Raw genomic sequence first — 13,950 nt, forward strand, 5'->3', positions numbered from 1 at the left:
CATTGATAGGTATAAATATAATACCAGTCCAGCTTGCAGTCAGAAGGACAAAGATCCTGTAAGGACATATTCTAGTTTCTCCACCATTCATGAAGGTTGTACTAAGTGCAGCACAGACTAGAACACCCAGCTTTTTTTTAATTCCCGTTGTTCAGTGCTGCCCAGCTGTTCTGCAGACTGCAGTCTCTATCTATAGATAACCTATCACCAGAGCTACCTGTCTTAGACTTTAGGGCAAGCCCAATGCTAGTGCCGGGGCGTGGCTAGCATGAGTTAGGCCCGTCCCACTCCCACTGTTAGTTTTGGTATGCGTGTTCTAATAAAAGCGGACCTACAGTACTCGCGCCAGAATCGTATTACACAGCTGCGTTCTAGAGTATTGCGTAGTTGTGTTTGGGCGGGTGCCTAATTATAATGCCGGTGCTGATTGGATTGTGGCGCTGCAGCTCCGCTCTCTTCCGTATTTGGCTGTAGTCATGCCTGCCTGCTCCAGCCCTTGATCCCCGCCTTCCTCGTGTTGGGCAGTTTGTGTAATGATGGCGTCCGAAGTCTTGCAGTCTGTCCCGGAGGTGGAGATTGATCCCGATGGGCAATTTAAGTACATTCTAGTACGGCTGCAGCAGAGCGGAGGCGGCTCTGAGACCCGAGATATTGTGCGGGGTACCAGCAGTGCCGAGTTCCACAGTAAGTGGGGGCAACTTGGAGCTGCCCTGTAGCTGTGTGTGTTTATGCATACATATGTATATAACAAGTCAAGTTTGGTGTATTGAAACATCTCTTTCAAACTGTACAGGATTTTGGCTCACATTTTAGTTCTGTCCTAAAACTGGTGACCTTTAGAGAAAAGGTGGTGAATAAAAGGGACAGATTTAAAATATTGCTGTTATAATCTTAGAAAGAGCTATACTAATAGGGTTTGTGTTAGTATGCATTGTCTGAAGATTACGAAGTCAAAATCTCAAATGTTTGTTATTATTTAGTGACCAGTCCTCAGTGATTTGTTAGAAAGCCACGCATTTTATGAGGAACAGATTAAAAATATGAGTCAAAAAGTTTAAAGGTTTTTTGCAGTTTAAAGGTAAACAAAGAAGAAAGAAAAACACATCTTTTTTTTTTTTTTTTTTTTTTTTTTTGCTAAATCAAGACACCAGTAGCGCTGTGCAGATGTGTTCATAGGTAGGTGCTAGGCTATTGGCCCTAGGGCTTATACAAGCCTAGCCAAAAAGGTACCCTGACTTATGGCACCCAAGAAAATTATTGTCCTGTGCCCCTGTCGAGCAGAGCCACAGAAGTGATCCCTGGGGTGAATTTCCTATTGCCCATCCAGTCATCAAGATTTTTCTTAGAGTGCTAATGAGGAGCTCTGTTTGACATAGATAGGTAGTCTGTTCCAGAGTATGGGAAGTCTCTGGGATAGGAATCTAGCCCTCCAGCATGTTCTGTTTATTGTGGTAACAAGGTTTAGGTCCCTAGAGCGTGTAGCTCGGAGGGCTTGGGATTTCTTTAAGTGGAGCATGTCCAACAGCTCTGGGTTTGACATAGCTTTGTATGTTAGGCAGAGATCGCAGAGATGCGACGGAGTAAAGCTGAAGTTTTTTGAGACAGTCTGCGTAAGGCATCTCTTTGAAGCCAGTTTTGAGACGGTCTGTGTAAGGCATCTGTTTGAGGCCAGTAATCCTCTTTATGAGGTATTTTTGTGGCCTTTCCAGTTGTTGTAGATGTCTTGTGAGGTACATACCAAAGTGGCGTAGTACTCTATAATGGGTCTAATGAGTGATGAGTAGAGGGGAACAATGACCTTCTTTTTTTTTTTTTTTTTTTTTTTCTGGATGAGAAACGTTTTGTGATGAGGTGTGCCACATCAAAGGATTTCCTGACCACTGTGGTGATGTGATTATCAAAAGAGAGACTACTGTCCACCTGTGTCCCAAGGTCTCATCACATTTTCGATGATAAGTAGACTACCGCCTATGTGGTAGTTAATGGGTACAGAGTTTTTACCAAAGGGGATGACAATGCACTTTTTGGCATTGAGCTTGAGACCATGGCTTTGACACCGGGCATCTGTCTCAGTGAGGCCCTTTTGTAGGATGTCCACATCGTTAGGAGTTTTGATTATGGCTCCTAGTTTGCAGTCATCTGCGAATTTAGTTAGCCAAAGACCTTCTGTGTTAGCCTGTACTTCAGAGAAGTAGATGCCAAACAGGAGAGGACCCAGGACTGAACCCTGTGGTACTCCACTTGTCACTGGTCTGAAGTCTGATTTCGAGACTGCTACTTTCACAGTGTGGGTTCTGTCAGTAAGCCAGTTGCAACTCATCTTGTGACATAGGGATTTATACCTAGTTTAGTGAGTTTATCTATAATTCCAGAGTGGGGGATGGTGTTGAACGCCATGGCGAGATCTAGATAGGCTGTGTGAACCACCTTACCCTCCTCTATGGCTTTGGTGACTACTTCAAAGAAGTCTATCAGGTTTAGGAGACATGATCTGTCTTTTACAAACCGAAACTGTGTTGGGTCCAGGGTTTGGAGATCTCCAATGTCTTTGTTTATGAGTTCCATGATGATACATTCCATGGCCTTGCAGACCATGCTCGTCAGGCTAATGGGGCGGTAGTTCCTGGGGTCTGTTGTGGCTCCCCCTTTGTGAAGTGGGATAAGCGTTGCGATGCGCCATTCAATGGGCACAAAGCCTGAGGTGAGGCTATGATTGAACATGGTACTTAGGTGGGGTGCCAGTTCATTCTGTAGTTCGTGTAGAGGGCAGCCTGGGATGTTGTCGGGTCCCATGGATGCTGTGTTCTTTGCTTTGGAGAGTGAGGTTTTTACCTGCGCAGCCGTGATTACAGGAACTTTGTATTCTTCCAGTATAAAGATGGGACCTTTAGGGGGTGAGAGGGGGGTAAAGTTAGCACTGAACCTATCTGCCAGAATGTTGGCAATATCAGTTGGTTCTGTATATTTAGTGTCATTGTGCTGTAACTCAGAGCATATCTGAGTGTTGCCATTAAGATTCTTGACATAGCTATAGAATGTTTTGTGGTTGTCTTTAGAATCAGTGGCGATTTTGTTTTCATAACTAGCTTTGGAGGATTTTATGAGGGATCTCAACTTCTTACTGAGGCTGACCAGGGAGTTCCTCCAGTCATGGGATTTTTTTTTTTTTTTTTTTTTTGCAACAGTTTCTTTCTTCTGTTGTATAGTTTGTTTATAGGTTCATAGGTTTATACTAGGCTATCTGCCCTAAGGCATTTATAAGCCTAGCCCAAATTTTTGTGGCTTACGCCACCCCTTATATGAAAAAATACTGCGCCCATTAGTTTGTTGTGCCTCTGTCCAGCAGTGACACAGAGATGATTCCCGGGGTAAACCTACGATCTCCCATCCACAGGTCTAGATTTCTCTTGAACAGAGTCAGCGAGGTGCTCTGCCTCACATGGACCGGGATATTATTCCACAGCATAGGGAGTCTCTGAGTGATAAATCTATCCCTCCAGCACGTCCTATTTATATCCGTGCTAAGGTTTAAGTCGCTTGCTCTAGTGGTTTTGGTGGATTTGGATTTTTTGAGGTGGAGCATGTCCATTAATTCCGGGTTGGACATGGCCTTGTATGTCAGGCACATGTCACCTCTGAGCAGACGGTATGCGACTGAATAGAGCTGGAGTTTCTTCAATCTGGCAGCATATGACAGATTTTGGAGTCCTTTATCCTTTTGGTGAGGAACTTTTGGGGTCTCTCCAATTGCTGCAGATGTCGGGTGAGATACATCCCGAATGGGGCATTGTACTCGATCATTGGTCTGATAAGTGAAGAGTACAGGGGAACAATGACCTCACTAGATCTGGATGTGAATCCCTTCCTGATCAGGTGGGCAATGTAGAAGGTCTTTCTAACCACTTTAGCAACGTGAGTGTCAAAGAAAGGCCACTGTCAACCTGGGTCCCCAGGTCCCTGATAACCTCTTCTGTGCTTAGTGGATTGCCACCTATATGGTAGCTTGGGGTTACCTTGTTTTTCCCGAAGGGTATGACTATACATTTTTGGCGTTTAACTTCAGGCCATGGCTCTGGCACCAGCTATCTGTTTCCGTGAGTCCCTTCTGAAGGATATCCGTGTCCGATGCACTTTCCACTATGGCGCCCAGTTTGCAGTCGTCTGCAAACTTTGTCAGCCAAAGTCCTCCCATGTTGGCCTGTACTTCTGAGAAGTAGATGCCAAACAATAGGGGCCAAGGACCGAGCCCTGTGGGACACCACTTGTGACCGGCTTGGAGTCTGACATAGCGCCAGCAACTCTAACCCTGTGGGTTCTGTCCTTAAGCCAGTTTGCAACCCATCTTGTGACATATGGGTTTACATTTAAGCTGGTAAGTTTTTCTACAATACCCGAGTGGGGTATTGTGTCGAAAGCCTTGACAAGGTCAAGGTAGGCTGTATGGACTGCCTTTCCTCATCAATGGCCTTGGTGACTGTTTCGAAGAAGTCGACCAAGTTCAAAAGGCATGATCTTCCCTTGACAAAGCCAAACTGGATCGGGTCCAGTGTCTGCAAGTCCCCTATATCTTTGTTTATGAGCTCCATTATGATCCTCTCCATAGCTTTGCAGACTAGACTTGTTAAGCTTATGGGGCGGTAATTACCAGGGTCCGTAGAGGCGCCGCCTTTGTGGAGTGGGACCACAGTTGCCGTACGCCACTCCTTGGGCACGTATCCTGTGGTAAGGCTGAGATTAAACAGCTGCCTTATGTGCGGGTTTAATTCCTCATTTAGCTCGTGTAGCACACAGCCGGGGACACCATCCGGTCCCATTGATGCAGTGTTTTTAGCTTTAGAGAGAGCAGCTTTCACCTGCACATTTGAGATGTCCGGGAGGCTACACTCGGCTGGGATAGTTATCTCTCCTTTAGGGGAGAGGGTGAAGTTTGCACTGAACCTGTCTGCCAGTATGTTGGCAATGTCTGTGGGTTCAGTGATTTTGTATCATTTTGGACTAATTCTGAGCATATCTGGGAGTTTCCACCCAGGTTCCTAACATAGCTGAAAAAGGCCTTATGATTGTCCTTTGAATCCATGGCAATTTTTCTCTCAAAATTGGCCTTAGTTGATTTTATGAGTGCTCGTATTTTTTTACTAATAATGATCAGGGGTGACTTCCCTTTTATGGATTTTGTTCTATCATGTAATAGCTTTCTCCTCTTATTGTAAAGTTTGTTAATGGCTGGGGTCCACCAGACTGGACGTTTGCCCTTTGTGGAAAGAGTCTTGGTTTTATTTGGGATTGCCTGATCCATGCAGTCCTGGAGAAGACCACCAGATTGGCTTCTTTTTTTTTTTTTATGGCAGAAGACCACCAGATTGGCTTCTTTTTTTGGAGGATAGCATCTTGGTTCTGTTAGGGATAGCATGATCCATGCATTCGTGTAAGTGCTTATAAAGGCATTTGTGTAGGGTTCAGCAGTTGTACCTCTATTGTCCATCTGCATGGGTGTCGTGAAGTTTGCCAATTCTGTCTTAAGAAGCGTGAAGTTGACTTTGGAGGAATTTTTTTATGGTTGTTTTCCTAATGGGGGGTGGGAGCGGGATGTGGATGTCTAGGGTGAATAGCTTGTGATCGGATCTGACCAACGAGGAGCTGACCTCTGGTGTGAAACACCAGTCACCCATGTTGGTGATGACCAGGTCTAGGATATTGCTGCCCCTGGTGGGGGTGTGGATAACTTGATCCAAGGCGTTGGAATTGATGATTTCCAGAAAACGTTGAGCAAAAGAGTTGGTACATGAGTAGTTTTCCCAATTAATGGTAGGGTAGTTGAAATCATCCATTATTAGAGTGTTGGGTTCTACCTTTATATTTTCCAGTGTATCAAGAAAAGAGGAGTGGGAATCCTGGGGCATGGTGGTGGGTCTGTAGCAAGCTACAATCTGGATTGTGGTTTTGACCAGAGTTAGTTGAACTTGGATAATCTCGGATGCATTATGCTGAGCAACTAGCTTGGAGGTGTGGATATCCTTAATGAATATGGACACGCCTCCACCTTTAGTGTTTCGGTCCGGGTTTGTTGGCCGAAAGGTGTGGTATGAATTATAGCCTGGTAATGCAGGGATGCTCTCTGGAGCTTTGAACCAGGTCTCTCTCACTGCACAGATGTCAGTGTTCTCCATTTTAAGGAGTGCTTCGAGTGAGTGCATTTTGAGGCTTAGACTTCTAGCATTGAGTAGCATTACCCTCAGATTTTGCTTGCTTGTACCTGTTATGGTGGTGAATTTGTCATTTGAACCTTGCCTAAAAAAGGTACTATAGGGGTAGCAAGAGCCTTGCCCGTATCCGGAATCCCAAGGGCGACAGGTGCAGGCCATCTCTGGTAAAGCAGCGTGGTCTGTTGATCATGTTATCCCAGGCAGACAGATACTGGATTCCCTTAGAATGACACCAGAAGCTTAGCCGATTGTTAAAGTCAATCATTTTGTCCTTGTACTGTGGTTTCATTCTGGGTGATGGCAGGATGCTACTCAGGGCTAGGGTCATACCTGCCTGGGCTACAAGATCGGAGAGCTACTCCATGTCTGTTCATTTAGTCCAGGGAGGTACGTCTCTGGTCATTCACACCAACATGGACAATAACAGTCATATTTGTACTTGTTGTGGAGTGACCTGAGTTGCGTGTGTTATGTGGTGGATCCTAGCACCTGACAGGCAGCTGACAGTAACTTTTTCCTTGTTTAGCCTGGTGAGTGGAACATCAGTGTGCCTGACCAGAGTCACCTATGACTAGAGTGTTGGGTACGTTATGCCTTATGGGCTGTGGTTGAGTGGCACACTGAGTATGTGGATTATGTGTCATTTGGGTTGTGTTGGGGGGTGGAGGTTGCTTGCATTTCTGCTGTGGAGGTCTCCGTTGCTTGGGCAGATTTTTACTGAGAGCCTCCGTGAATGTAGGTGTGTGTTTTTGTGCTTCTGTGTGTGTGTTTTGGTGGTGTAGGTTTTGAGGGACTATGTGATGACTGTGGTGGTGTGCAAATGTGTATCTTCTCCTCCTGACTGTCTAGTCCAGCCTTCGGTGAAGAGAGCTTTGCTTCCAGTTTGGCTATATAAGTGCATCTCTCACAGGTCGTAGTGTTGGGTGGTAGGAGGAGAGGGTTGTCTGTGTACATTAGGCAATTGCTGCATTGTCCCAAGATGCCCTCAGGTAGACAGGAGAAAACACCGGGAGCTGACCTTTAGACATGCCTGAATAGGTGCTTATTTATTAAGTACTAAAAACTGTTTTCCTCTAGACAAGTGAGGAAAGTTGAGTGCTGTAGTAATTTGTAACTTTAGTGCTTACAATGAGTTCTGAACAAGTGCTGAGCTCAAAGAAACAGATTTGAGTGTTAAAACTAAAAAGCTGGCTAATTGCACAGGAAAATTTGAAGAACACACTTTATGGAGCCAGGAATAGTTTAACCTTAGTTAAGTGGGGGGGGGGGGCTCAGGAGCTCACAAACAGTCCTGGACACAGCAAATCCATATCTGGACAAGACCTGCCACAGGAAAGGGAGAAACGAGCTTAGAATTTTTTTCAGTAAAAGTAGAAATGGAGAAAGCTGGAACAGAAGTTAATACAACGTTAAGATGGGTTGGCCTTCATAAATGTTCTCTTATTAGATTGAATGAACTAATGACACTAGACTGGGAGTAGTGTCACAGATCAAATATACAGTATGGGCGGGCAACTGCAAAGCCACCAAGTATAACAACACCACAACACTAGGGAGCGTGGGTGGGAAAATTACAGCCACTAAATGAAAGTTTTAAACAGATCAAGGAGCAAGCAGACTCTTGTAGCAGGCATATAACTACCAGCATTTGCTACTTGAGTAAATGCTGGATAAAAAAGAGCTCCTATGTTGTTGAAAATATTCTTCATTTGGGAGAGTGCTTTGCAATTGCAAAACTTTGGATTATGATATTTAGGAGGTGGCTACACATTAGCAGTGCACATTGCTTTGGAGAAGACATTAGTGGGGATCATTGTGGTGTGAAGTTTGCCTTTTTCCCTGAAAGAGATGTGGACTTTTTTGAGAATTAAATCTTTAGCAGATATGTAACTTCCTGCTTTTGTCAGATAAAGACACAAAAACAACCCTTCATCTCGGTGTTCGTTTCGTGTCTAGAAGCTGTTCGATCAGGAGCAATGACATCCCTGAAATCAAAGCAGAATATTGAAATAAAACCATCCTGTTTAACATGAAGGACTTTACAATACTTGCATAAATGTAATGTGTGTCTGCATGCACCATGTTGCACATAAAAGTTGTGACGTGCAGAGGAAGTGATAACAGCAGACTTGGATAATCCTTCTCTCTTTAAAATGTCTTGACATTTCCCTGAGAATATTGCATCAAAATGCCATGACGACACAGTTAGAAGTCATTCTTCCCCCACCTTCCTTTGACAGGGCATGGGTGAGTGAAGGAGGGTTCCATGCTCTTGACCATCTGTCCTTTGCTGTCCAGTTGATCCATTGAGTCTCCCCCTGAGAGCTGTAAATTGGCCGGAGCAGTGGCGGATGGAAAGAGAGCTTTCTTCCAGCTATGATATTTTGGACAGAGGATGAATGTTCTGCTTCCTCTTTCTCTGTTGGTTGGCGAGCACACCTAGTTCTGGGATTGTGCAGAGAAATGCTTCAGTGCACCGCATTTCTTAGTTAGCATACCTGAATGTTTTATGACAGGTGTCTGTAGAGTTGAAGTACTTATCCTTTTGGCACCTGAGATTCCTGTTGGGGTAATTGACTCCAGACTTCTTGAGTTGTAGAAATTTAACAAGGCAAATTTGGTCTATGGACCATAATCACCTTGTCAGTACCCACCTTCCTGTCTGCAAGAGGGTAAAACAAGTCCCTGGATGAATTTAAGGTTTGCTTAAAGGAAAGAAGGTTATTATTCTTTATCTAGAACAGAAGATTATTTTGGAGATGGAGAAGCATTAACGTGTTCCTGTAGTGTGAGAGGATGTTAGTTGCCATTTCCTAGAAAAGGTTCCATGACTTTACTCCTAATACTGATGGGAGCTACTATGCAAGCTCCTTCTGTACAGGCTTCTCGAGACAAGTTATCTTTCATACCTGCCAAGAAGTGTATCAGCAGGCGATCTTTGCCGTACTGATACAATGCTCCCTGTCATCAAATTCCTTCAAAACGGAATGCACTAACCACAGTTTCTGTCTCTTCTGGCTTCAAAAGTCTAGCAGTCCATCTCAGTATTAATGAGAATTGCTAACAAATCCTGAAAATGCTGGGCTTCTTTGCTGGTGTCACATTGTCATTCACACGTCTAAAGCTTTTCCGTGGAAATAATTGTAAATGCAGTTCGTAAGAATGTTTTCCCTTTTACTTTTCTCCTTTATGTATCTGTTGTTTTCACAAACAGCGACAGAAGACGACCACCACGATGAAATAAAAACTATATTTATTATACAAACAGCTACAGTAGAAGACCACCACGATGAAATAAAAACTATATTTATTATACAAACAGCGACAGAAGAAGACCACCACGATGAAATAAAAACTATATTTATTATACAAACAGCGACAGAAGAAGACCACCACGATGAAATAAAAACTATATTTATTATACAAACAGCGACAGAAGACCACCACGATGAAATAAAAACTATATTTATTATACAAACAGCGACAGAAGACCACCACGATGAAATAAAAACTATATTTATTATACAAACAGCGACAGAAGAAGACCACCACGATGAAATAAAAACTATATTTATTATACAAACAGCGACAGAAGAAGACCACCATGATGAAATAAAAACTATATTTATTATACAAAAAACAAGCGCTTTCCCGTGTATCCACACGCTTCCTCAGGTTTTTAACAATAATATCCATCAAAGAACTTAAATACACATTTACAAACCTCATTTCATAAGCTGATAGGTTAATTACTTAATCAATTAACCAAGTCAATTACATTAAAGCAATTAAGACAATTAAATAGTATTTCAGTTTGTATTACCAGATTAAAGCAAAAAAGGCTCAACTTGTTATTATTATATTCAGTTAAAATCAAATTGCAAGTTCAAAACAATATATGTATCTATTGTTTTGTTTTTCTACAATGTCACTGTCTGCTATGTTTCATCTAGACTGTACACTTTAATAGTTTTGTTGTAATTTATCCCTAGTGAGTATGTATAATCATCTAATTGTTATATTGTTTCTTTGTTATTAGCTGTTAGTAGCTTTCTAGACATTTCAGCTGTCATATATTCTTCCTGGCTTGACATGAAATGGGTCTGTTTGGATCAATGTTCTACCCAGGCTGGCAAATCAAAAAATAAATGCATTCTGTTGTACCTGGGGAGGACTACCCTTAGGGCATTACACAGAGCTGGGGGTAGGGGTGCACAGAGGTAAAATATATATATAATATAGATAGATATATATAGTAATGATAGTAGTGAATGAATAGGAGTCCAGTGTTACAGTGTGGAAAACAGCAGGCAAGGCCTGCAGTTTGCTGGGTTGCATCTCCAAGGGTCTACAGTCTAGAGGTAATGAGGCAAGTCTTGGTGTTTGTAGGTAACTGGTGAGCCCAGAGTTCAAATATTATGTGCAGCTGTGATGGCCAAATATGGAAAAGGAAACTGTTGCCAGGAAGGATACCAAAGATGTTCTTTAGGATAGTAAAAGGGGTAACAAGGCAGTTTTCTGAAGAGAAACTGGTGCTGTCCTCTCTGGAATATGGGAGAGAAAAAAGGGGGTATGCTATGGATCCACAGGAATTGTGCAAAGGAATTTACTAGGAAGGGGAAAAGGGATGCCATGAGCCCCAAACCGAGAAACTAGTCTGTAACTTGGATTTGAGAAACTATTTAAAAGGTGGTGTTCAAACAGAATTTGCCTTCAGACTGCGCAATAAGGAGCAAAGCAAGTGACTAAAAGAATGTAGCATGAGTAGGAATTGAGGGGAAGAAGTGTCAGGTCTGTGGTATTAGCCATAGCACTTAGACTAATTAAATTTGTCAGTTTAAATGCGTACATGTGGATATATGTGCACTTCTGGGGGTTGTAATTAAATTTGTCAGTTTAAATGTGTACATGTGGGTATATGTACACTTCTGCGGGTTGTACGTAGTGTTGATGTCAGAATCCGTGCATTTCATTTTTACTGGGTCACAGTTTCGCAAGTTTGTCAGTTTTGGTTCATCTCTGTACCTTTTGACCACCTCATTTATTTAGATTTTGTCAACTGCGTTACTCCTACTGGATGTTCTTGAATTGTCTGTCTTCCTTCTGTTACATCTCACTATTTTTTCTTTCTGTGTATACACCTCCTGTTTTTGTTACATCTCTCATTATTTTTTCTTTCTTTCTGTGTATACACCTCCTGTTTTTGTTACATCTCTCACTATTTTCTTTCTTTCTTTCTGTGTATACACCTCCTGTTTTTGTTACATCTCTCACTATTTTTTTCTTTCTGTGTATACACCTCCTGTTTTTGTTACATCTCTCACTATTTTTTTCTTTCTGTGTATACACCTCCTGTTTTTGTTACATCTCACTATTATTTCTTTCTTTCTGTGTATACACCTCCTGTTTGTATTACATCTCTCACTATTTCTTTCTTTCTGTGTATACACCTCCTGTTTTTGTTACATCTCTCACTATTTTTTTCTTTCTTTCTGTGTATACACCGCCTGTTTTTGTTACATCTCTCACTATTTTTTCTTTCTTTCTGTGTATACACCTCCTGTTTTTGTTGCATCTCTCACTATTTTTTTTCTTTCTTTCTGTGTATACACCTCCTGTTTTGTTACATCTCTCACTATTTTTTTTTTCTTTCTTTCTGTGTGTACACCTCCTGTTTTTGTTACATCTCTCACTATTTTTTTTCTTTCTTTCTGTGGATACACCTCCTGTTTTTGTTACATCTCTCACTATTTTTTTCTTTCTTTCTGTGGATACACCTCCCTGTTTTTGTTACATCTCTCACTATTTTTTTTCTTTCTTTCTTTCTTTCTGTGGATACTCCTCCTGTTTTTGTTACATCACTCACTATTTTTTTCTTTCTTTCTGTGTATACACCTCCTGTTTTTGTTACATCTCTCACTATTTTTTTTCTTTCTTTCTGTGTATACACCTCCTGTTTTTGTTACATCTCTCACTTTTTTTTCTTTCTTTCTGTGTATACACCTCCTGTTTTTTTCTTTCTTTCTGTGTATACACCTCCTGTTTTTGTTACATCTCTCACTATTTTTTTCTTTCTGTGTATACACCTCCTGTTTTTGTTACATCTCACTATTTTTTTTCTTTCTTTCTGTGGATACACCTCCTGTTTTTGTTACATCTCACTATTTTTTTTTCTTTCTTTCTGTGGATACACCTCCTGTTTTTGTTACATCTCTCACTATTTTTTGTCTTTCTTTCTGTGGATACACCTCCTGTTTTTGTTAAATCTCTCACTATTTTTTTCTTTCTTTCTGTGGATACACCTCTACATCTCTCACTATTTTTTCTTTCTTTCTGTGGATACTCCTCCTTTTTTGTTACATCTCTCACTTTTTTTTTTCTTTCTTTCTGTGTATACTCCTGTTTTTGTTACATCTCTCACTATTTTTTTCTTTCTTTCTGTGTATACACCTCCTGTTTTTATTACATCTCTCACTATTTTTTCTTTCTTTCTGTGTATACACCTCCTGTTTGTTTTGTGGTAGCGCAGTGTACTGATGTTGCACCCCTTTTTTCTCTGTTTTAATCCTATTTGTCTTGTGGTAGTGCAGTATGCGATGTTGCACCCCTTTTTCTCTGTTTTAATTTGCACATAACCTGTAGTAGATCTCTTGAATCCCAGCGTCTGTGTTCACCTGTGGTAGAACCTTGATTATCAGTTAGTGGTTTAGCAGCACAGTAATATATTCTGTTTACTTCTGTTATATCACATGGATCTCTATGGACAGTCCTAATTACTGTGTTCATTTGTTTTATCAACTTCTGGCTTTTGGGGTTTTATTAACCTTCTGCAGTCTATTTCTCTCATTGATCTTGATGTATCTGTCTTTGTCTATTAAATCAAGCAATTCTTCTCTTAGCTCATTTTCTTCCATACTGAGGGCACATCCCTTGTTTTCTGTTTCCTGTGGGCATTCTATAGAAAGTTCTGTAGCATCTTCCTGTGACACATTCTCTCCAACTTCATCCTGCTCCATCCGTTGCTGTCATATGGGAACTCACTGGCCTATCACTCCTCAGCATTGACTGCATCAGAGTTTCCACAGTTTCCTGTTCCTTTCCTTGCTGTCTAGCTTCAAGTGAACATTTATACTGGTTTCCTGTGGAAGGCTCCAGCATACCTTGATATGGCACCTGACCATTTCCTTCCTGTTCCACTGGTTCCCCCTTAATTTGGATACCCATTGCTCTGTATTGTTGTGGTGCTTTCTGCATTTGATTTCCTACACTGAGCCCTTCTCTTTGCAGCTGTTCCATTACCTCAGTTTCTATTTCTTTGACTTCTCCATTACTCCTCTCTGTTTCTACTTTTCCTCTTAATCCCCTTATTTTTGTATTGTAAAGCGTTCCTTATCCGGATTCCATTGTCTGTATTTGTCTCCAAATATCTTTGGTGCTGCTCTTTTTGTATTAGTTTTGCTTTCTCCGTTGCATAAATATTACACCATATTAAATCTGTTTTCCTTTCCCATGTCCGTATATCTTCCTCTCATGTCTCCTGATCTTCTTGCTTTTCCTTATTCTGGGGACTCACTCCATCACGCTGTGATGTAGTCTGTCCTAGATCTTCTACATTAAATCCTTCACTTCGCAGGCACTCCATAACGTCTTCTATTTCTTTAACTTCTACTTTACTAATTGTCTTTTCTACATTAAATCTTTGTGCTTTTAGTCTTTTTGTTGTGAAATTTTCCATATATGGATGCCT

General features: G+C 41.6%; 1 protein-coding gene across 1 annotated transcript in view; it reads left to right on the top strand.

The window, feature by feature from the left end:
- The first annotated feature begins 404 nt into the window (after positions 1-404).
- The window catches only part of LOC122813065 (14 kDa phosphohistidine phosphatase-like), a 327,017-nt gene continuing 313,471 nt past the window's right edge, over positions 405-13,950 (top strand). The window contains exon 1 of the mRNA XM_044085184.1: positions 405-684. Within this exon, the coding sequence (XP_043941119.1) occupies positions 534-684 (151 nt within the window). The 5' untranslated portion in view covers positions 405-533. The remainder of the gene's footprint in view (positions 685-13,950) is intronic.

This window comes from Protopterus annectens, chromosome 10.part0 (assembly GCF_019279795.1).
Source record: "Protopterus annectens isolate FY-2018-M chromosome 10.part0, PAN1.0, whole genome shotgun sequence".
NCBI lineage: Eukaryota > Metazoa > Chordata > Ceratodontiformes > Protopteridae > Protopterus > Protopterus annectens.